Consider the following 25945-nt stretch of genomic DNA (forward strand, 5'->3'; position numbering starts at 1 on the left):
TCTTCAGCGAGAAGAGGGATGAGCGCAGGCAGTTCAACATAAAACCTGCTTCTAATAAATTTATGTTCTTCTCTACTCAACTTCAATTCTTCCTAGAAAAGCTACTTTTTTCCTACTTTCTTATTTTGCCAAAACACTTCATCAATGAAACAAATTGGTGCAGAATAACAAATTAAAATTAAATATTGAAAAATTAATACTACCAATGAAAACATAATAATAATAATAATAGTGATAGTGATCTGACCTTGATCCTCCTTGGCGCGGACTGATAGAAAATCGCTCCTTGATGAAACATCTGCGAACACGATTTGTGTTGATGATGAATAATGAAAACAAAAAATGATAACCAATTTATAAAATATGATAATATTTGTGAGAAAAGAGTGAATAAATATAGGAATGTTACAATGTTTCGTCAATGTTACAAGTATTTAAAGCTGTTGTTTAAAACAAAAATGTCAAAGATTTATTAAACTGAGAGTAGTTTCATCTGTCGACATCTAAATTATATGCACTGCACTTCATATGAAGCATTAGCGTTTGTTTTTCTTATAATAACAATATTGGTAGTTTGTATTTTTACACTACAGAGCATCAAATAAAATTAACCTGATTCCTTAGGCTTCACTTTAAGTATGTCCTGAAAATTCTTAATCTCCCTAATTCCCGGCTTCCAAAAATTACTGCTCTTGAGATTATAAAACACGACACGTTCTGGTTCTACAACTGGCATACTATTTTCTCTATTTTTTAAATATTCCACCCCACAAAAATTAAAGATTAATAATACCTAAAAGAAACGTCTTGCTGAAAAGGTAATCCGTCATTGGGACGAGTCTGTGAGGCTTGCTATGACATCAAACCTTTTTTTTTATTATAGGGATTACCACCATGGCCATATATTTTCTGATTCTAATCAGCATCTGAATCTGAGTGATTTGCGTGTTTTTAAAATGAGGTGTGGGCTACTTTGGCTAAATTACACCCCTTGGATGGAGGGGCCTTCCTTCTGACCTGTGCTCTCAATGTAACTCTAAGGTCAGACAGGTAGGTGTCTTGTTATTCAGCAAAATGCAAAAAAGGAATTCGTATGCTTCACCTAGGTTGGAGTTTCCCTCTCTAGGAATGAACTAATTACTTGGGCTAAACTCTGAACCGACCCCACTTGTAAAATATTACCAACACGCATGGATAGGTAGGTATATTTATACTAGAGAAATGAATCCTTGAAGTTTGTACTATTTCGATTTGTATTTTGATTTATATGGGCTCAAATCCGCACATACATGCCTACGTTTGCAGAGCTGAGTACTTCTCGCTGTCCACTAATTCAAACTTTTCTAATTTACAATAAATTACGGACAGGCCTCGGGAATCACCCGGGTGTTGGTAGTTCGGAATCAGACTTTGGCTTTATCCGTCCTGCCACCGAGTTCGGCTGGGCTCCAGGTGGTGCCACAGCAGGGACAATTCAGCACCCAACGAATGCAGTTCTTAGATCCAAACCCATTCGCACTCTCATTCTTACATACATTCTTTCCTATTTACATATCATACTCTTAATTTGTGGTAGAGTACTTGTTATTACACCAGTAGCCCTATACCTATTATCTGACTAGTACTCGATATTCCCCACACAATCACGCTAATAAATACATTCACTCTCAACACATGATAGGGACGCAAAGCTATATACAATAAAACAACTCTGTTTCTTCCAAAAAATCGGAACAGGGGATCCGATAATCAATTCCCAATACTTAAACACAATTCCCATATCGGGTAGATTCCTATGTGCTATATATATGTCGCTAAGGAATTGCCCCCTTTAATTAGGTTTAAACCATTTTATTTAATTTTATTATTTCATTATGTTTGGCTTTACTTTCATATTCTTTAATTTTTTCCCCCATTTCTCCTTTTTTTTAGTATTGTTTTGTTGCTTTATTTCCGTGTTCTTCTACCTCTGGCAGACGGAAATTTCCACGTCTTACTATTTTTATTATGCAGTTATTTTATTTTATATTACTGTATTATATTATAAAGCTGATTCTTGTAATAGAACAGTACCTTCGTAAACGATATCCACGCAATAAATTTAGTCATCTGTTCACAGGCTATTCGATTACATTATCTTATGTAATAGAATGTCCGTGGTACAATACGTTCCCACCTTTACGTAGCACAGTTATATTAATTAGTCGTTGATTGGATGTTGATCCTTGTCCTTTCGCAATAAAAAAAATTTACAATCGACTCTAGGCTTTTTTTGAACCAGGTTGCGTGTTATTGTGAAATGGAACTTTTTTTAATGCATTTAAATATTAGGACTAGTGGAGTAAGACCATAATAATTTGACAATAACTAATTTAGAATTAAATACACTTTAGTCCACTAGTGTCCATTAGTGTCACAGCTTATCTAGTTGCGTTTCTAAAGAACTAATTCAAATGGTTTAGTCCTCTTAAGTCTCTTAAGACTACGTAGCAGGCGGATGGCCTCGGTGTTCTGGTGGCTTTGAAGAGGAAGGTGGTGCTTTATAAGCATACCGTCTGATCTCGGAGTCGATGTCCGGGATGTTTATACTTTGTGTAGGTCCCTATTGCTACCATTTTTTACTACCATTACTACCATTTTTCGTAGACCTTTGTTTTCGAACCATTGGATTATAATTGTATTGCTTCTTTTGGCAAATCTCCAAAGTTGTATACCATACATAGTATTGATAGTCGGGATTCCTTCCCAGTAACCAATAAAGTTGACGGTATTTGAAATCTACATTTTTTCTTTTCGATATGTGCTTTACAATTTATTTTATTATCTATTGTCGTTTTGGTTTTCCATCAGTGGCAGGTCACTTGTATGCTGCACGAGGCCTAAGATGTTACCTTCTGGCCTTGATTTCAAACAACCAGAGTATTCGGCTGGTAGTTAAACTTGGAATAGACTTTCCGAAAGATAGGAGGTCAAAAGCCAACATATTGTTTTGGGAATATATATTTTTTAGCTTGCGATACGTCTACGAACAAAGCTGAACATATATTTTTATCGATAGAAAAGATAAATGGTGGAGTGAGTGTCAGACTTGCAATTCACGTCGAGAGACGTGGTTGTAGAGCTCCTTCAAACTGATGATGAGCTGTAGGCTCGAAATCCGGTCGTTGAAAACAATTTACTGTGAGCAGTAACTATCTTTTAAAAAGATTATATTTTTATCTCCTAGAGCTTTCTCTAAAATATCAGTTATTCTATGTTTCTGATCTAAGGTTGAGTGTTTGGCTCTGAATCCAATCTGGTGGCATGGTTTATTGTTCGTTCTTTAATGAAAGGTTTCAGTGTTTAGCAAAGCTTTTTCGAAAATTTCGAATAATTGGGACGGTAGGATGATACTTTGTATGGTGGTTTAAGTGCTTTTACTAATATGATGATCTCAGCAACATCCAAGACATTAGGGTCTGTGTTAAATAAATTCGTTAATTTTAAAATTCCTTTTTTGGGAAGTTTTTTCAATCTTTTTGCCGTTATCAGGTCCAACCCTGGAGCTTTCCAAGAATTCAGATTCATTTCTATTTCTTTGTCTATTTCCTTCGGTGTAAAATGTTTAATTACGCATTCTGATTTGTCGTAGGGATTATTTAAGAGGCGATTTGGTTTAAACGAATCTGCAAAATGAATTTCAATGAATTGCAAATTGTCTTTATTATCTCTTGCCCATGCGCAGTCATTTTTTTTTCTTTCTAAGAGGTGGGATTTGGAATTTTCGTGCAGCTTTCCATACCGAATAGTCGGTTTTAGCGTCTGCTGTTAAGATGTGCAAATAGTTTTTGAGAGTTTCTTTTTTATTTATTTCAAGCTAATTTTTAGAAATTGCATTTTTTTATTAACAATTGTTTGATCAGCAGGGTCTCTCGATTGTTGCCATCGACTCCTAACTTTCCTTTTTTCATGAATCCACCCCCTTAATATTTTGGGGATTCTTTATAGATATTCTTTTAATACTATAGTAGTTCGCATTATTCTAAAATGCATCTTGCTTATCGTTAAATGCTTCACGATCAAGCTGATCTTTTGCTTTTAAATTAACGTTTAGACTGATGGTGTTTTCAATTTGAAATTATTTCAGTCAGTAGAATGATTGACAAGCATATTATGTCCATTCCGTTTTCTGACTAACTCTTCAAGAGTGTTAATACGATTTGAGAGTGGTCAGAGTTTAGGTCAAAACTTTCCTCAACATTTATGAAATAAGGTGAGAGTCTTCTTAATGCACAAACTCTACCAGATCAGGTATTTATTACCTGTTGGCCGACAAGTAGTCTTACCTGTTGAATGATAGCCACATCCCATCATGTCGATCTTCTTGGTGTGAAATGAAAATGAATTTATATTACGGTTGATGTTTTATATTTTATCGTTCGGTTCTATGCAGGGATTTTTAATTACATTTCTTGGTATTTCCATCGTATAACATTTGAGGAAGGCTTTCTGTGTTCTGAATTTCGTTGATAAACACGAATCGTTTGACCAGTATTGGCAGTTAAAGTTTAACGGGTGATAGGGAAATCGCGTCATATTTCGATTGTTCAAACACAGTAGCTGGTCAGTTGGTTAATAACAGGCTTTATTGGAGGAGAATTGATCTGGTGGAACAAAGATTTCGGATTATTGGTGGATCTGCACTTTCATATGAAGCTAATGTGTTGTTAAATAAATCTCAGTCAAGGTGGAAGCGAATCAGTGGTTGCCATCAAGTCATTTAATTTTAGTGTTTAATACAATTTAACAGGTCAATGGGGTAAAACGACAATGACTTTTAAAAAAATTATTCCTAAATGGAAACAAAGAATTTCTATAGTGAATAAACATAAATCATTAAGATCAATCACAGTTGTATAAACTCTATCCAAAAAAAAAAAAAAAAAAACGAAATAAAATTTTCTAAGATTATTTCTTATGATATCAAAACACATCATTTTACAAATAAATGAATTAAATGGACAGCACGTTGCGAATAGTTTCGTAGGATCATCGATGAAATCAGAACTCTGTGGACACTTTATCGTGAACTTTGTGTTATTGAGAGATTGTATTATTGAGGCCGTGACCTTGCCACCCCTGGATGAACTTTGACATTAGCACCTAGTGAATCAAATACTGACCCCGAATGCTAATGGTCCATGGTCCATCCCACCCTCTTGAAATTTGGATACACCTCGACATATCATCCGAAACACGATTTTAGCTAAACTGTAATATACAATATATAATGTGTGGTGTTTAGTGACCATTAGTCAATGATTATTCGGAGATCGTGAGATGCGGTCTGGTGTGTCGTAGGTTTCAGAAAACATTTTCTTTATCGTGCCAACGTTTCGATCATTATTGAGATCTTCAGGGCCTGGGATTTATAAACATTGTTTAAATTTTACAAATACATGTAGGAGGTGAAAAAATGAATTTATACAACGCTAGAAATTTATGTTTATAAATCCCAGGCCCTGATGATGATCTCAAATAAAGATCGAAACGTTGGCACGATAAAGAAAATGTTTTTCTAAAACATACGTCACACCAGACCGCATCTCACGATCTCCGAATAACAATATATAATATAGTGCTGGATATGAGCTTTTCCTTATGTAATACTTTGCTTGATATTATGTATAAATAATATTAAAAGTTTTTTTTGTATAAATGAACGAATGACCACCCTCACACTCAATATTCGTGTACGTATGCTCTGAGATATATTTTTGTACCTGGTTTTACATATACCCCCAGATTAGAAGACAATCTGTTCAATTACAACCACCAACGGCTAAAAAACTTGCTCTCACTATCAAGAAATTTCAATCAAGAATAAAGAAGAAACAAGTAAAATTTTCATAGAGAGAAGGGATGGTTCTAAGTCGAATGAACCATTTCGTAAAACGTAAAGAACGGTTATGGCTATTAAATTAGTTGGAACAGAATTGAGAAAATGTTGATTGAGAACGAGCCGAGGATAAACGGCCGAGCCAAATAGTCTAAAGTAAATCACCCTGTACTTTGTCTGTCCGCTTCCGGAAAGTCCGGACGGAAGCTTTCTTTGACCGGAAAGTGAGGAGCACGGTATTTGTCGAGACCTAAGGAGAAGCAAAGTCCAGCATACATCGGAAAATTGTACTGATACATTACGCCTTCTTCATTCTTAGTTTCTGTTAAGCTAAAAAATTCCCAAAAGCTTATCACATCGCATTAAAATACAATTCTTACGGTCCAAACGTGTAGGTATTCAGTAACAAGTTATTCCTGATATACGAAGGACAAAATCAATGGTACTAGGGGACACATTAAAGGAATCTTGTAATTTAATTACACAGGGCAAAACGCTCGGGCGAAAATTGAATTACCAAAATTAAATTTCTAAATTGGCTTTTGTGGGTTAGAAATTAGTGTCTTCTCTCCAGTTTCAGTAGGTACTAGGCATCCTATAGGCCAATTTCACATGCAGTTGATCCCATTAGGCTCCCTATCTGACCCAGACACCACGATTTTCCACTCGCTTCACCTTTCCGCTCACATTCCTGTATTTCTTTCGTATTGAATCCTAATATTTGACCTAGAATGGGCCGTAGAAGTCCAAAATTACACCTTTTTAAAGAAAATGTTCATTAATTTTTAAGAACCATAAAAGTTATCGTCATTAGGCGTTAAGATATTTTAAAAAAACCAAAAGTAGTATTTTCAAATAACGAATTGAACAAAGCATAGATTTATTCGATCTCATCCTGAAAAACACAATGAACAACATTCTAAACTTGGTGGCAAAAGACGTTCATCGAATTCATTTACCCACAATCAATCAAACTTAACAACTTTACACTAGTTAGGACGATTAGAAGACTTACTCGGTTAAATCGATGATGGCGAGAAAACCAAACATCAAAGTACAAACAAAGGACGAGTTTATCTGGGCAGAAGCGGAAATGAGTGATAATGATCGAACTGTCACCACAAGTTCACTCACAGACCCATAGCACTCACAAATTTTAATTAGTATAGCACTCCCCCGAGCTTCACTCGCGTAGTGAAAATTTAAAATATATATAAAAAAAGTGAAAATTAAATTTTAAAAATTGAAATTTGATATTTGTAGAAAAACTTTATTTATTGAGTTGGTTCTTGAGGAACGGATTTATAATTGTCCGTGTGAGATACAATTTCCCCACATATCTAACCTCACATAAGTTTTGTTATAGCGAAGGATAATTTAATATGGCAACAAATAATTCTCTCAACTGAAAACTCTATTGAGTAATCACGGATTCTTTAAGGATGTTTTCCAAATTCTCATCATCTTCTAAATGACAGTATTCTTTTCAAGCTGCTTGATAAGTTAACTTTACTTCATCATTTATACTGAAAAGAAGTAGGCCCACGAATATGCTGAAAGAGAATTCTGAGCTAGAAAGGCTGATTGGGGTGAACGTTACATACTCATCCAAGTGCATTGACTTTTTTTATGTTGGGAAATCCGTCTACATGCTGTCTCCATAATCTGAACCATCAAAAGCCTGTCATCTACCACGTTACCCAATAATCCTCTAGGAGACTAGCATAGCTGGCACCGCGACAACCTCATTACTTGACATCTGTCTCTTAGGATGGAGTCCATCTCATTCATCACATTGATGTAATCGGCATCCAACACAGGACATTGGATGTTATTGTTTATATGTCCATACTTGTTGCATCAAAAAAATACAGTTGTAAAAAAAAGAATAATAAAAATTTAAAACTGCCAGCTGGTTGAACCCTTTGACAGGACGTTCGTCACAATTTTACGTTTAGAAGCCTCACGTGCTCAGTCCTTTTACATTTCTATTTCCAGGGGCATTATTCCCTTTTTAATGGTTTCTCTCTCGGGCTTGGGACGTTAGCAGGAGCATTGGTAAAAAAGGATTTTCAAAGATCTCCGCAGTAACGGGTGACATTAAAAGGCCCTTAGAGTAACTTAAAAGTGAAAGGTTGAGAGAGATAAAGGGCCCACCATATATCCTTAACGGGGAAGACGTTTTTTTTTCTGGACTACACCTTGACTTATTTACTAGGTAATTAAGGTTTTGATAAGAGCATTTCAGATAACTAACAGTTGGTAGTTCTTCCAAATCAAAAAAGAAAACCATTTTCTTTGCTTATTATTACTTATTCGTATTCGTTAATTTATTTTTAACAATACGTTAAATATTGTTCAAACTCCAAAATTTTAATTCATAACTATACTCTTAATTTTTTTCAAAGGGTATTTCAACTAAAATTATTTGAACACAATTATTTGGTGCCGGTGTTTTGCAAAAAAAAAGCCTATTTTTAAGTACGTATGTCGGATTCGAATGCAAGGCCGCAGGATTCGAACCCGGAGCCTTTACCTTACATGATGACCACCGTGTCAACAACTAAACCAGTGTAGCCACTGACGCCATTACATTGAACGAATGTAAGAAAATTTCCTTCCGTGGAACTATGTCGATAGTAGCTTGTTTCACGAGAAGACAGCTCATGATTTACATAATTCTCACTTTTAAAAAAGAGCGTTTACTGTGAATGATATTTGCTTTCCTGCAGGCGGGGCAATAGCACTTAAATTAGAATGAAAAAAATAGAATGATCTTGAGAGGGGTGAAATCTTGTTAAGACTTGTTTCGTAAAACCGGGTACTTTATGGTTCAAATCCAATAAAACGTTAGTGTTGCTAATTAACGAATTTTTTGTAAATTGGCTTTTTTTAATAATGCCCTTATGAGCTCGCATATTACCGGGTACGTATGTATAATTTCATCACACAAATGTAGTTTGAGGGAAGGATAAGGTGAAAATAGGGCCAGGGGCGACGGTGGGAATCGAACCCATGACCAGTCTCCAGCCGAGAGCTGACCACTCGCTACTGCGGTCCCTCCTAATTGGCAACCTTTTGTTCTCGTGAATGAGTATTATTTCATAGTAACACTTGAACCACTTTTTTACCTTTCAGGAAACTATATAAAATTGTTGAACTTCATATACGTTAAAAAATATCTCAACGAACTATACAGTAGTAACGTGGGAGGTTTAGGGGCCGACAAACCAACTATGGTCATTGCCTGCCCTCTGCGTTTTTTTTTTGTTTTTTTTTTAAGCTTCTCGATTTGTCACTGGCTCTCTGATTTTGTACGAAGTCGATATCCAAAAATGCTAGCCTTTCATTTGTACCACAGGACCTAAACCTATTCTTGGGATAACAAAAGCAAACCCAGAATCCTCCATCACAGAATGGATTGGAAAAAAAAACGAGAAGTGGATAAATTCTTGAGGAGTTAGACTCAGTAAGCTTACCAACAGTGGCTCAATACTGCTACAGTTAGAGAAGGATAAACTAATAGGAGTGATAGGACTGGTCACTGGCATATGAGAAAACATCATGGGTATACTTCTAACTAAGAACCCGCATCCATATCCTCTTCAAATGCGAAGCAACCGATCAATGGAGACATAAACCTGGATACATCATCTTACAAGTATGAACATGACATAATTTTGTATGATTACAGGATTTTAGATTAAGAAATCTGCGTTAGCAGTTTACAGGCTTACAGGAATGGATACAAAACGAACAAGGATTAGCAGAAGCAAATCGTTTACCGCCGAGCTTTCAGTGATCATTTCTACATCACCAAGGTACACCAACGCCTAACAAAGTTAAACAATTTATGTTTTAATTCTAATTAAAAATGGATTTGTAATAAGATGCCTTTCTAAAACGTAAGGTATGAGGTTACCCTGACTCCATAACCAGTTACACGTGCACTGATGAGCCTAATCTTTCATTTATCATTTGTAATGAATACATATTAAGAAAATCTCTGTTAACGTGGGTATATCATCGCCAGACTCTGTACCTCTTCACTAAATATATCGTAATAGACGGATTAATAATTAAGAAGAGGCCAAGTACCTAATTGCAATTCAAGATTGTTGAGAAGAACATTACTCAAAGTAGTGTTACAAACGCCCTAAAGGGCATTGGCGCAGGGGCCCTTGAAAGAACCGAGGGGAGTGAAGTACTTGCCAAATACCAAACAATAACCCTTTCCCCCGACGTTCACCCTCGCCCACCTCTTTTGTATTAATTAGCAGTGAATAGGACCAGGATAATTATAGGTGAACCATTGTTTTCAACACCATTACCTTCGTCTAACTACTTCTAAACTCCCGTGTCCACCTGCGGTACGGACAATTGGATTGTAAACATAAACTCTTCTTAACTAATGAAATCATGGTAAACCCTAACTATTTCATTAATCGTGGAAGATTTGGAATTAAATCTTTTATTTCACTGCTGAGATTATTTTAGCCTAGAGCCAAGAGGGTCGATATCCATAATAATTTAAAATCGTAGAACTAATGTTAAATTGCAAATTTTTATTTAAATAAAGGAATATTTAATATTGGAATATCTAATCAAGCGTCAATTTTTAAAAGGAAATTTCGACATCGATTAATTTTACCAGTGCCGCCGGTACGATCCTACCCTTTCACTACCAAATCAAATTCCTTTGGTGAATTATTTTTCATAAACGTCAAAAATAAAACAACTTACACGAGTGCCGAAATCCAAAATAGTTCGACATTGTGCAAAGACAGAACTTTCACCACTGGCCATTCCTAACGTGTCAAATGAAACGGGTAGTTTTAAGTAGAAGGGGTGGTCAAGTGGAGACGAAGTATAGGCGTCGAGGGTACATCTCATAGGGAACCCCGATAATTCGGTGGGCTATTTTCCCCAAAACTTGGCTCCCGTTCCTAGAAAGCATAAATCGATCGTTTTTCATCGGAAAATCAAATGATGGTCTACATTGTTTTTATCTATTTCCCACACGCGGTACACTGGCTAGACATAAATAATATATCTATTAGATTTTTCCAAACGTTTAATGTCCAATGATCTACTTCTAATAAAAAGTAGGTAACGGAAGAGAAATAGAAGAATAGAAATTTGTTTATTGAACTGTACATTTAAAATGTTCGATGAAAACAAATTTCACATAGCTTGCACAATTAGTTTAAAATATGGTAAATAGCCATTAATACCATACTAAATTATGATTTTTTATTAATGCGGAGTTTTACAAACATAACCGTCCAAAAACAAGACAAATTTATGGTTTTCTGACGATATTTGACAACGATAGCCATGTCAATCGGACAAAGCCACTATCGCAATAAACCTCAATTTCTATTGTTTTTTTGTTTTTTTTTTTGGTTTGTTTTTTTCAATTTTACCCTCCAAATTTGTAAAACAAAAGTGATTTTAGATTAAAACTACACCCACTGGATCACATTAACAACATAACATAAGAAAACCGCAGCTGTGTCCGCAGATATTGTTTTATACGACAGACATTAATTTTCGAACTTGCTTTTCGAGAAAAAAAGGTTTTGAACTTTATTTGCAAAAATTGGCAAATAAGGGGGATGAGTTATTTTTTAGTTTATTTAAAATAATATCCCTTCGCGAGGCAACGTAGATTTTTTTGGTTTAGCCATTTTCCATTTCTATCTAGTTTTGTCTAACTAAATAGAAGTATTCGTTGCATATATTAAAATTCGTACTAAAATTTAGAACTATTCATTAAATTCACTAATTTCGTGGTCCGCTTGACCAATTACCTAAATGACCTAAAATCCTTAATTAATTTTAGAACTATTTGAGAAGTGATGATTTTTTCTTGTAAGCTTGGTCATTTCCGAACATTCTGATAACCTCGATGTTTCGTACTGTCAGAACTGCATTTTTAGAATATTCAAGCCAAAATGCTCGTTGACAAATTGACGTTGCACACCTTGTTTTAGGGGTTGTCACAGGGATTATTGATATTTATCCAACAAAATGTGAAAAGCGGAAAATCGCGAACACGACTCTAGAACAAACAAAGTGTAATTAATATTTATAAATGGACGATTTGCTTTAATTCAGGCAATAAATCCGAAGAATAGCTATCTCAAACATCAGGACAACTGAAAATAAAAATCCGCTGGGAATTGACCAAATAGAAAACGGGGTATGTGTATAAACTAATAATTCTGTCAAAAGGAAAAATCTACATGTATGCTCGGATGCTCGTTGAGAATTAGTTTAATTCCGGCAATAAATCCGAAGAATATCTATCTCAAACATCAGGACAATTGAAAATAAAAATCCGCTGAGAATTAATTAAATAGGAAACGGGGTGTGAATATAAACTAGTAATTCTGCCAGGAGGAAAAACGTATTTGTATATATACGACTCAGGAGAATGCTCATTGAGAATTATTTTAATTCAGGCAATAAATGGGAAGAATTGCTATCTCAATCAGGACAATTGACAATAAAAATTCACTGAGAGTCGATTAAATAGGAAACGGGGAAATGTGTATAAACTGTCAGGAGGAAAAATGTATATGTATATATACGACTCAGGATAGTCAATTTTCCTCAAGTCGGGCATGCCGGCGACTAGACCTTGTCTGAATGCGAGACAGCACGGGGTCGGATATTTTCCTCGTTATAGTATAGTCGGATAACATTTTAAAATAAATATTACAGGGTTAATCGTAATTTCATATTACTTTTCTATACCAATCTTTTTTTTAAATGTCAGATCCTTTTCAGAATTTCGTCATATTTAGTAGTGGGTTTGTGTAACGCAACTGGCAGACTGCAAGGAAAGACCGACAGGCTTATCATTCCGTAGACCTAAGTAAGAAATCTGACAAAGGTATGTTGATTACATCGATATGACATATCACAGTCATACATGTAGTCATATTCTTTTTAAAAAAATTTATTACGCGTTGAATTTTTTTACTGAAATCGGAATAGAGGAGTTAATTATGCCAAAAAGCAGAAATATTTTTGGGTTTTACAATAAACAGGTCTGCAGGCTGTTCATCAACTTCAGCCGCCGTCCATCAATCCGAAGACGAAGTGCAATGGTCTTTCTGTCCAAGCCCTATTCATTGGGAAATCATTGCTAATGCGTTTAGGCTTGAAATTAATTTTTCGTAAATTCAACATCAACACTAAAGTCAACACAAAGTAGTATACAAAATTCAAAACGGATGCGGCATTGACTTCTTGCCAGTCGAACTTTTCACTCCCGCCCTTAATAATATTCTCACGGTGAAATTTCCAATTGCATTACAAATGAAAAGGCGTCCGACTGAAGAGGATCATCCTCAAGTTCTAGACAACGTTAATTGACAATAAAAATATCCCGTCTGGACGGACGTCGGCAGGTATCTGGAGGGGGCTGGCGCTCCAATGAAAGTGGGGGCTGGGATCAATACACAACAGAGCCAGCCAGCCAGCCAGCCAGCCACTACGTCATTCTTGTCATGTCACCCCAAAACAGGTTCATTTCGACAAACAATGTTAACAACTTTTATTGAACCTTCTTATCCACAAATCAATGACGAAACGTTCCTCCTCAGCAATAATAACAAAAAGACATGATTATTGTTTTTGTTTTTTAAATACGTTGTTAAATGATTGCAAAATTGTGAGATTTCCTTCTTGAAGTTTGCGTGGTGTAGGTAGCCCGTTTCATCCTGGTCTACTTGCAGCCTAAAGTCTCGCTGATTTGGGCTGTAGTTGTATATTCACAATAACATCTTATCTTTGAAGTTTGGAGTGAGCTAGACCAGAATGAAAAGAACCGACCACGTTTTACAGTGTTTGATATTTGGATTTATAAAGTGTTCGATATAAGCAACATTAAATTACGACGATTGATATTTAAATCAGTAATGTAAATATAATGAGTGGGCAAAAACTATCCGACCCCCGAGATGCCTCGCACTTATTGTAGACAAGAGCACAGTCGCCAGCATGCCCGACGTAGGAAAATTTACAGTCCGTACATACATTTTCCCCTGGCAAAATTATGTACACATTCCCACATCGATTTTCGGCGCATTTCTATTGCAAATAGTCCGGGTTTTTACAGAAAAACCCCGTAATAATATAGTTTCATTAAAGCCCAAGAATAAAAACACAATTTACTAAAGATTGATTATAGCACAATGGGCAAATGAATCGTCGACTTTTTCGAAAGTTTGTTCGAAAGCCAATTATCAGCCGAATTGAAACAATCCGTCCATTTCTAAACACTAATTACATTTTGTATGACCTGGCGAGTCGTTTTCGCAATTTTCCGCATTCTCACTTTGTTGGATAATTATCTGATAATCCCTGGCCCAAAACGGAGAACCCGAAAACACGATGCAAACGTTCGACAACGGTCTAATCGTCAAATGAGCGAATTTTACATTTTTTTTTTCAATTAAAAAAAGTCTGTATTTAAAGATTTGACGTATTTATTAAAAAATGAACACTACCATCCACTACCTTCATTTTCAGTCTCATCTACCCTAGTCCTACATGACTAATTCGCACTTTATAAAACATATTTAATTTTAACGATGGCTCAGTGGCTTAGTAAATTTTTTTACGAACAGTACAAACAATACACAGGATAATTTATAGCAAAGAATTTTCTTTACGTTCTCTCAAATTAAGGTTTTTTTTCAATATCGAAAGTCGCCGATCTTGAATACGAAACAACCTACTGTTCCCACAAAATTCAAAATTGTGTTATCTACTATATTGCGCTAGAATATAACCTGTTTTTATGTCGATTTCCTCACATAAGATTAAATTTTAAACGTTTCCATAGACAAATTATAAATTTGATGGCATATTTTGAAAAACATGGAACAACTTATGCTAGATCCGACTTAACCACTTTTGTATGATAAATGTTAAATTAAAATAGGATTATCCAGGAAATTGTTGGACATCAACTTCTCAATTCAATTTTCTATAGAGTTTCATTGATTCAAGTTTCCAAATATTATATATTTAATGGGATATTTTGAAAAACATGTAGCAACATAAGCTAGAACCAGCTTCGCCACTTTTTTGTGATAAATATTAAATTAAAATACGATTCAACGGGAAATCGTAGGACATCAATTTCTCATTTAATCATTTATCATTATGTAACAATCATATTGATTGAGAAAGGCGGTTTGTTTTAATTTTAAAAAATTTGTTTTCCCTTCGACCTCCTAGAATCGTGAGCCGATAATCAATCTAATATTAGGAAATCACCTTTTCGTTACCATGAAAATTTGGCCCCTTTATTTTGGTCCATGAATATCCAACTAATCCGCATCGCGTTATAGATAGTTTGCCGTTTAAATGTTACTTCAGAAAGCAATATTAAATTATACTTAATTTTTTTAGTTAAATTAAAATTACAACTAATTCTGTCTGACGAGAATAAGTAAGAACTTGTGAAATTTTCGTTTGAATGTTTGCGGAAGGATGTGGCATGTAGTATGGACGTCTCCGATCATTCTCGCATCGTCTCGCTGTTTTGGTCGGACGAGTAGGAGCATCTCGATATCTTCAAACGTCGAATCAGCCGAAACGCATTCGACAGACCAAAATGATCGGAAACGAACAAGCTAGAAAGAACTTTTTTTAAAAGGCAATCTTTTGCAATACTTAAAATTTAGAATCGAAAATGAAGTAATGTCATCTTAGGACGTTTTAATGAATAAAACATGCAACGATGAGATTGGAAATCGAAAGGATTCCCAAAGAGAGAAAAAAGTCATAAAAAAACATATTGTGGTGAGTGTGGTGCTGGCTCCGTGAATGGGCCGTAAAGATAGAGGGGCTCTGACCCTCACGGATGACGGAAGGGGCCTCGTAAATAAACCTCCTGGGAAAAATGAGAGCTCCGAACCCCTTCAACCTAGATACTCAGTGAGACGAACAATCGTTTAGGGAAGACAAATAAGCATATGTTATCACCAATTGATGCAATTCCATATCTACTGAAAATAACTTCCGTCTAAGTTTAGCAACATCTCAATGTACATTTTCTGCAGGTTTGCTTGCATACATATATCATTCAATCATGTTCCAAGACCGTATACTTTTCATACTAAAAACATGCATTTTGATTCTGAACAAACAGAAATATGTAACTTTCATCATCGTCAAAGAAACTGGTGATAGAGCATTTGGTCCAGAATAACAACCAATACGGCAAATTTTCAAAATTTAGCAAAATTACCCTTTATCCGACAGCATTATAGCCACAATTGCAATCAAAAGTTTTGTTTTGCTTTTTTAATTACTAATCACGGTTATTCCCCGATCAATGGAATCGATCAGGTCATGTCACCTTTATAATAATAAAATTAATACTTCCAACTAATGACCGGAACCATCAAAACCTCAAAAATGACATGTCAAGCCTCGTTGGAAAAATGAGAGAGGATTTAACAAAAAAGGTACGAGATTATAACTATTATTCAACAAAAATATTCTACACAGCTTAAATAAAAAATATTATTATAAGTAAGAAACAAGGATCGAATCAATACCATACCAAGTCGTTCATTAAAGAGAAGTTAAGATCGTAACTTGTGAAGTGTTATGTGGTCAGGGGTGTCGTACCTAGTATCCCTTATACGCTCAGTTAATCTGATTGTGTAAACCTTAATCTGAAGAATAAACAGAACTATAAACTAAACTGTAACCACAGTTAGTTTATCGTTCATTTTCTTTATTTTCGCTCAGGCATGTTAGTTCTCATTGCCATTGTGCGTGGCATGGCTGATTAACGTTAGCATTTTGCCATTTGGTACCCGCTTCAGTAGAAATATATTCAGGGCAAATAAATGAATTGAGTAAAAGCATGTTTGATGAGACTCTTCCTTCGTCGATGTGACAATATGAAATGTTCCATTCAACTGACGCTACCTTAACGGGGACTGTCGGTGGGGAAGTCCAGAACTCACATCAAAACCAAGAGGTTTACCCGGATAGTGCTGTGCAGTTATTTCATTTAATCGTTCAAACATTACGGTACAAAAAGACAGAAAAAATGAAAGATGAGAGATTTCTTCAGGAATGAGCCTGCGGTTTGGTCGTTTCAGATCATCCTGGTCCGATTATCGCCGCAGGTTCGAAAATGACAAATCCTAAGGTCGCTATACACGTTGCTGTCTTCAGGAGAGGTTTACCTGCACAGTGCACCAAAAGGCGAGTGCCAACTACTTACGGTGCAACTGCGCAGGTATTGCGACCTGTTCAGGTAACCTAACTGAATCAATCTGATACTTTTTACCTGCACAGTTTTCAAGGTTTCAACATTCAATTTGGTTGAAACGAGCGCTCTCGCATTTTTCGATGGTTTGTACGTTTTTAATTTTTCGTTTTTGTTCAGCATGTTCTACAATCAAGTTATCGAATGTTTATTGAGATCAGAACCATGTCTCGATAAAAAGCAAGGAGCATCACGATCGTGCAATGTTCTGGGAGGCTAATTATGAAAAATTGTTGACAAAGCTCACGGAGTCGGAGCATTCGAAGGAAATTAACAGCAACAAATAAACGACCATTGCAATCGCGTCGTCATCTCGCCAGCCATGACCAACGAAGGTAAAAACCTCTGGTATACCTCTAAGTTTACCGTACCGTGTATGAGCGTGTTACCTGTGCAGGCATACCTTTGCATTTGCCCTCAGGTCCATTATCTAGGCAAACTGCAACCTCGCAAACTAGCCTCATAAAAATTTACGACATATACAGCTGTCAAATTAGTAATGGCATAAAAATTTATAACAAAAAACTCTAAAGGACAATGGTCTAAAGCCAAGAGATCAAAGAAATTTCTGATCCATCACTTGAGTTGAACAATTTTAAATGACTGCCTGTCAATCAGCATACACTGCCCTAATACGGGGATGCTAACCATTATTATTCTTTACGAGCACGTTCACTATACTCCAACTTGAAATTCTTACAAGCTGCGCAATTTTGTTACTCATCCCACTTCATAGGAAAAAGCCCCCCGCATCCGGAGAAACGTTGATAATAATCATTTTGAACGACTTCTGACTTTGAGTGAAAGGGAAAGCGATTTGTGACCACCACTCGGTTTAAAATCACCTTTGCCTCTGGAGAAAGATGTGGGTAGGAAGAGCAAGAGAATTGGCCTCTCTGCATAAAATGTAAATTCGCGAGGGAGGTATAAAGAGGAGAGGAGCTCCTACACCCCCTTAATGGTATTCCTTCACTCAATAGTCCCCATACTTGTGTGTTCTAAGGAATTCAAATATCCTCCTTCCATTCCTCTCTTAGACTTTGCATTCATTCGACCGCCACCGTCTCTCAAGAACTCAAACACACACTTTCTCTTTTCGACCCTCAATTTGCTCTTGTTCTCACAGACTCCTTTTTTTAAACCTATTTCCCTCTTTTTGCCGCCAACAGAAAGTTCGTCTGAGTAAGGAACCAGATTCTGGAAGTAAAACAATACTTTCTATTTTGATTTTTTTTCCAAATTTTCTTTGTTTTATAAAAATTGTATAATAAGAAAAATAAAAACTTAATAATCGGAGACAATTATATTAAAAATGTTATTTTACTTTAACACTTAACTTAAGACAGCAAATTTGACTTGCAAGGAAATTGTACCACAATTATAAGGATCCAGAAATTACTAATCTTTTTTTAGTATTTATAAATTGTTCACTTTAAAAACAATTTTTTTTTTTAAATCCTACACGTATATTACAAATGTGGTCACAATACGTTTTTATTTTCACACAGTCACAGCACTAAAACTAATACGCTGCACTCGGAGGACATGTGACATACAAACAGCCAATGCTGGCACTCAGTGTGATGGAATGATGATGGATAGTAGGTCTCGAGGCCATCGCCGATTAAGGGGATGTGGTGGGTTCTCGGGATGGGAATGTATAGAGAGGGATGGAAAAGTAAAGTTAGGATGGATTGAGAGGTTAGTGTGAAACTTTTGGAACCTAGAAAGGATCAGGTCGTTGTGGATAGAGAGGTGAATGACGTAGTAAGGAGTTTTGACGATTTGTCTGAAGACTTTTGATAGGAAGGATTGGATGCGTAGGATCCTGGACGGCTTGGCAGGACCTCCACAGTTTCAATCTGTATTTCCAACGTAACGTCTTGTGTAAGGTTAGTGTAGACGGTCAAGGCGGATTTCGGTCGTAAAAGTCTTATGTTAAGTTGCCTCTTAAGTTTTGTGTGGGGATTTCACGTCAATCTGTTGTCTAGGTATAGTTTTAAGTGTTTGACTTGAATGTAATCTGTACCTCTTTACTGTTGATGTGCAGTGGAGGGCAAGACATTTTGTAATGTGAACTTACGCTGAGTAAATTTTTCTTCATTCTGACTTTTCCTCCACTTTTTGCACCAACCTTCGATAAGCTCAAGGTGTGTGTGAAAATGCAAATAACATAACTCAAACTCATATTGCAGTACTAATATTTTGATTGAAATCTTCTTGATCGATAAGATAAATCTTACGCGAACATGTTAACGTAGTTATTAAGATCGTTTCAAATGAAGATTTTCTTCAGATGAAGATGAATCTAATCGATCGAAGCATCAAGGCTCCTGATATTGGAAAAATACTAGGTGTGCTTTTCGTGTTACAGCACGTAAATGTATCGGGTGAAAACATGTTAGATACTACGGTTCACTTGCTATTTATGATTCAACTTCGTTCAATGCGCCCCTTACAATTCGGGGCTTTGCGTTTTCTGCGGCAAATTATCAGATTACATACACGACCGGCTTGGATAACAATACAAACACAATGAAAAGTAATGATTAATGATGGGTGTTAAGAATGGATTGCGTTTATATTCGAGTAAAATATCAAGGAGAAACACTAAGAAAATTGTAGCACAGAAATGGACAGTCATGGGACAACGCATTGGTCTCTACTCACTAGTTCTAATTATTTCCTCAGAACCAATCATGCCGATCCCCTTCTCCATTCTCCTTGGATCACCCTCCGGCAAGTTCAATCTCTCGTCCTCAATCATCATGGACGAAATCGTTGTATTCGTCGGTAACAGTTATCTTTTTGAGATACTTCAAACATATAAACAAGGCAAAAAATCATTACTTATTACTCGGTCGGTCAGGAAAATTTAATTTATTAAATTATTTATTTGTCTATTTTTAATTACTACTGCCAAGTTTTATGCAAAGACCGTTGAGAAGAAAAATTAGTGTCACGAGTGGGAGAAGCCCAAAGTCGTGGGTTCGAGTACAGTTCCTAACACTAATTTTTCTTCTCAACTGTCTTTGCATAAAAATTAGACGTAAAGTTTAAATCATTACTTACTACTCAGGAAAATTTAAAACCTTACTTATCAGTCAGTAAAATTTATAATTTTAAACAGCCTACAACTTTAAACCATCATGCTGACTTCAAAGGAAAACAGCCATAATTAAAGTTTGAATTCAATAATGGAATTTCACGTTTCAACATCCAAACACCCCAATTTATCTTTCAATAATTTTAAAGCTGTCGGCATAAAGGGTCTAAAAACAAAATATACTCGAGGTAGAATGCTTCGGGATACGAAGATAGATAAAAATTCCTACTATCAACGTTTGGTCGTTTCGTTGTGTTGAAGTTTTGAGGCAAACTTCGACAAACTGCTTTGATCGGCAGAAATTGTTCTATAAAGATGTGGTTCGCTCATAAGCCACATTAATGAGAATGCCGGGAGGCTTGATGGCATTCCGAAACGAATAATGACTTTAATCGGTCCCGTTCCCTGTCCCGAATTAAGGAAAAAACATATCACACAAATTTTTCTTGACTAGCAAGTGAAATAAAATTTCAAGGAAAACCGAGCACACCCGTTTTATCAAGTGAAAGCGCATGCCGTATGGCCTCTTTACTACCTGAGGATTATTTATAGTCAATTTATATTTGAGTGTCTTATAGTGTATCACGCGATTGCTCAGTCACAATGCAAATTAGTGTTATAATTGGGGACAAACATGGAGACCAGTGATTTTAACGTAAATTCCACTGACATTTGATTAAACTCATTACATCATAAATTAACTACCTTCTCAAGAAGACAATGTTCGAGGAACACACGATCAATTGATGAGACATCACTGCCAACACGACTGACCAATAATTCTTATTTTATTTTTATTGTACAAACCTGTCAAAACCGTGAAACAGCCAGCAAGGAAGATAGAGATCAAAGATAAAGTCTCCCGACCATGTACCAGTATTTCTTTCACATCCATTTATTGACAAACGACGTCGAGGTAAATTCTGATAATGTTGAGAACTCTGAGTAGGAAATTTGATACTGGCCGAGACCACATGTTAGCTCCGCGGATTTGAAGAGTGATTTCAAAATATAACCCAAAGTGGCAATACAGACCACCAAAGGGGGCAAGGTTCATGAATTGCAGATAACAGTAGTTCAGTAGTATTGCAACCCACTCGCTCACTGTCAAACGAACTAAGTCTGTGACAATCAAGTTAGGGACTAAATCACCGAACACACAAGAGCCAAGTATGGAGAAGGTCCAGAAGAGACGATCTCGCTGGAAGCTGAAGGGTCAGTCTTTCAAAGGTCAAGTTTTGTATGTTATATTGTTACCTGGGAAGAAAAGTCCATTTCAGAGGCAATCGGTTCTCTGAGAAGGATAAGACGGTTTATTTTGAACAAAAAAGCACTCATTATTTTTACAACTGTGAAGTTAAGTACGTATAAAGAGGGTTATATCATGTACAAGGTTTTTAGGGAGGTGATACTAGATCTTGGTGAAAGTTTTGTGTCAACAATAAAACGCCCGGCCAAGCATTTTCTGAAATTCAAATTCCTTCCCGCCAACCCTACAATCCTGAACATGCTTTAACTCCTCCGAGCAACTGCCCACTTTATTAAAGTAAAAATATTCATGCATTTGAAGACGTAAAACGGATAGTAGAAGACAATTGTTGGATTCGTGAGGAACGGTCAAGAATGAGATAGTTCATACCTTTTTACATTTTTATCGACGTTTCGACCTTTATTCGAATCATCTTCAGGGCATAAAGGGGGTGCTAGTCATGTGGTTTCATATTGGTGTTGTGTGAAAATGTTGTGATTTGAAAACAATTTGACCAATATGAGACCGCAAGAATAGCACTACACTTTATGCCCTGAAGATGATCGGAATAAAGGTCGAAACGTCAGTAAAAAAATGAAAAAGGTTTTTTTCTAAACTACCTCATTCTTGACAGCTCCTCACTAATCCATCAATTATTAAACAGCGGTCATTAAAAATAAAATTTTTACTAGAAGACTTGTTTTGAAACAAAAATATACAAGAAGTGGCTTACAGCCAGAGAAATAAGAGTAGCTGGGTAGCAACCATGAAAACAACGAGCTATACTTCGATTATTGAAAATAATTGATTGGAAATGTAAAATCAATTTAATTTTAGCTTCTGAAGAGAAGGTCTTTTTTCACTTATCCTTAAAGAATATTTGATCATTCATCTTGTAGTCAAAGTGTATAAAATATATATTTAATCCAATTAATTATTCTTTTATCTAAGGTTTTTGGTTGAGATGAAAAATTAGTGTCACGAGCGGGAGTTGAACCCACGAACTTCGACGCAATACGCCACTGCTTTAACCACTGGAGCTATCGAAGTCATGATGACACTCATTTTTCATCTCAAACAAAAACCTTACATAAAAAGTATTAATATGGTCCAATTATGGTGAGCAATTATGACCACTAAACAAATAAGGATTAATATATATTTAATATTTACATAATAATACATAACTAAGTTGAAGTCCTATTCCCAACGACAAATCTTATATGCATCCATCCCCCCTCAAAAAAAAAAAACCTCGAATGCCATAATATTAATGATAAAGCTATTCAAAGTTAACAAATTACTAAGCTTACAAAGAAATTACAATTTTTAAATTGAAATATTCGCTTAGAATAAGGCAGGGCTTGGTCCATAAACATTGACCACGCTACTTGCTCATCCTTTTAATTTCCTCCATTTTTCGTTGGAAGGACCCAGCCCCATCCCCATTCCAAAAGCCAAAGCCAATGACGTTAATTCTAGTGTTTGTTCCGTGGCTGTCAGCCGTCAGTTGAGAGGATCTAACTCATTGGGGTCGCATGCTCTATCAAATGGATTTGGGTTAAGAACCCCCTTTTGTTTTTCCTTTCTCCTGGATACGCAGCACGATTTTCCAAACAAATGATTTTTTTTCCCAGTAAACTTTGAAAGCAGCAGCTTTCAGCAATTAATCAATCGGTCTTAACACAACAATTACTTATGTAATTTTACAATAAAATATCACTTTAGAAGTACTAGACACAAATATTTAAACTGTTATGTTAAAAACTCTTTATTCCTACTGCTATATCCTGTCCATGATTTTATAGAAAAACTGTCATGCATAGCAGTAGGGGGAGACATTGGGAGGAAATTGTCCGAAAAAGTTTTGAAGAGTGGCCGTGGCATAAAATGCAATAGGATAAGAAGCGTTGGAGGGGCCATCTAAAGTGAGGACATCTGCGGCCGATAATCTGGACTAGAAACTTTATTATTACAAAAGTTCCATCGTTTTTGCCAATCTTTACAACGTCCAAGAGATAAGTGTACACGGACCGACACTTTCATTCCCATTTACAGTACACAATAGTGTATTAACTGTACCACGTTTTACACGAGTAATTAATAAATCCACCACTGATAGAGCATTTCATATTAATATTCATTTTAAAAAAATTCACTCGGCGTAAGTACTGATATAGGCCAAACAGCCATTAATGTCATTTTCTGTTCGGTCATGACCAATTTATTCCGTACATCAAATGAACTTTATTTGAATTAGCGAATTTAATGAAGTGATAACGCTAAGAATTTTAGAAAGGAGCTTATTTCCCAGAAAATCTAAAATGTTCTTTAAAGCTAAAAACTTAATTCGCTATTCATAATCTTAAAATATAGAAATATTGAAACTAGTTTTTGCCTTTTTTGTTCGACCAATACTTGAATTTCCTTGTATTGTCTAGTTTCCTCATTATTCCCAAATCTACAATACACAAACGTTCACCACTCTTCTTAGGTAACTGGTTTTTGAACGACGACTATGATCTCATGGCACAACATGGATATTCTAGAGACAAGAAGAACTAAATCTGACTGTTTTTTTCTTTATAAATTATTATTTAACTTGATCTCAGGTCCTACTACTTTCCTAAAGTCCCTAAATACAAAACTAATAATTTATCATTTATTCAACGAACTGGGAAAATATACTAAATATAGATTTATTTAATGCTTCTTTAAACAAAAAAGCCGAAGGTCGAAGGTTCGAATCCCGCACGTGACGCTAGCTTTTTCATCTCATCAAGACCTTAGATAAAAAGCATAATTATTTCTTACAAAAGTTGAGATGTTATTAACGAACGTAAATTAATCTGCCCCCTTTATATAGTTTATGTAATACTGTATGTATATACATTTTACATGTTTCCAATATTTTAATCATTTTATGTATAATTTTAAAATTTATTTATGTTAAGTATTTTAGTAAATTAGGCTATCAACTTGTATGTAAATAAATATATAAACTTCAGCTTATTAACTTACTCTACATTGCGTTTAAATTTAAAGCCTATTTGGAACATGTTGTGATTTTGAATTTTGAAAATTTGGTGGCAATGATAAATTATGAAAGAGTATTAACAAGGGGCGCATGCACATACTATATGATAAATCAAACCAAACCAAAATTAGACAATAAATCCTAAAATCTTTAGTTTTCTCTTCAGTCTAAAATAGTAAGTTCAATGTCACTCCTTGAAAATAACATGTCATACTTAGTTGTACTATTTTCGATCCGATTGAATTGCCTGAGGGGAGTCGTATTTGTCCGATGATGTCTGAAATGTTGGTACGGGGAGTAGGAATGGGTCAAGGGTCTGAACGGTGCTTCCTTCGACTACAACGGATGCGCTTCCTTATTTTAGGCTATCGTGGTGGGGCACAAAGAGGGAAATAAAACCTTGACGTCATTATTGCATTTTTCTGCAGTCCCTTTCAACTGGTTGGTTGTGCGGCATTCCTAGACAGTCGGCTCCAAGGACTTTCATCTGTATTTCTGCAGTTGCTAGGCGTTCACTGCACTTTTTCAAAATCCCACTCCCCGCCGAATACTACGTCGTACCCGATAAATTATATTTCCCATTATAATTTATTTTAAATTCAAATCAAAGTATTAAAAAAGCATCTTACATTATAATAAAAGTCAATTTTATTTTATCCCTCTTTAACTTTTTCTCTGTGATTTATTACATTAGTTTTTAGGCAATATTTTGAAATATCGTCCGACTTGTGCATAGTCTTGGGAATGCAGAAATTGTGCATATGTTAATTTGCTAGAATGAGTGTAATTTATTAGCGTGAATGAAGGGGTTGTTTAACCCCAACTCGACATATATCGAGTACTCTGGGGGTGTGAATGTGACCAGGCAATTTATGTTTGTGGTGATGTTTATGTATTGTATGTTTTATTCTGTAGTTGACCTCCTCAGGTACAAACGAGAGGCTAGCATTTTGGAAAATCGACTTAGTTTTAATATAAAAGCAGAGTCAATAAAAGATTAAGATCCTCAAATGGTTGCAGGTTGAAAAATATGCGTGAAAGACCAAAAAAAAGATGTCAAAACATGCAGAGGGTCGGCGATGTCTTCAGCTGTTTGTCAGCCCGAAAACTTCCCATATTATTATTATTTTTTTTTTTTTTTTGACTGGGGCTTCTGACATCTAGGTCATTTCAGCCCCCAACTATGTCTATATTCTATTTACCCTTACAAACACTACATTCATACAAATAAATACATTCATACTCATAAATACATCCATACAGTACACTCATTCCGTTTTCCCATGTTATTATTTCATTACTGTCTTGACATTTTTTTTTAATAGTAGAATCGGTATATAAAATTGGAATTTCTTAAAATGTAT

The 25945-nt window shown here is 35.6% G+C and overlaps 1 protein-coding gene across 6 annotated transcripts in view; it reads right to left on the reverse strand.

The window, feature by feature from the left end:
- Positions 1 to 25945, reverse strand: part of LOC106662765 (serine/threonine-protein kinase minibrain) — a 96100-nt gene that overhangs the window by 66049 nt on the left and 4106 nt on the right. For 5 of the 6 annotated variants that reach the window (XM_014387056.2, XM_024225309.1, XM_014387058.2 and 2 more), the window contains exon 2: positions 248 to 298. The exons of the other annotated variant lie outside the window; for it this stretch is intronic. In XM_014387056.2, coding sequence (XP_014242542.1) covers positions 248 to 298 — 51 coding nt within the window. The remainder of the gene's footprint in view (positions 1 to 247; positions 299 to 25945) is intronic. 6 annotated transcript variants of the gene reach the window in all.

Source organism: Cimex lectularius, unplaced genomic scaffold, assembly GCF_000648675.2.
Source record: "Cimex lectularius strain Harlan isolate CLEC.00 unplaced genomic scaffold, Clec_2.1 scaffold45, whole genome shotgun sequence".
NCBI classification, from domain to species: Eukaryota; Metazoa; Arthropoda; class Insecta; order Hemiptera; family Cimicidae; genus Cimex; species Cimex lectularius.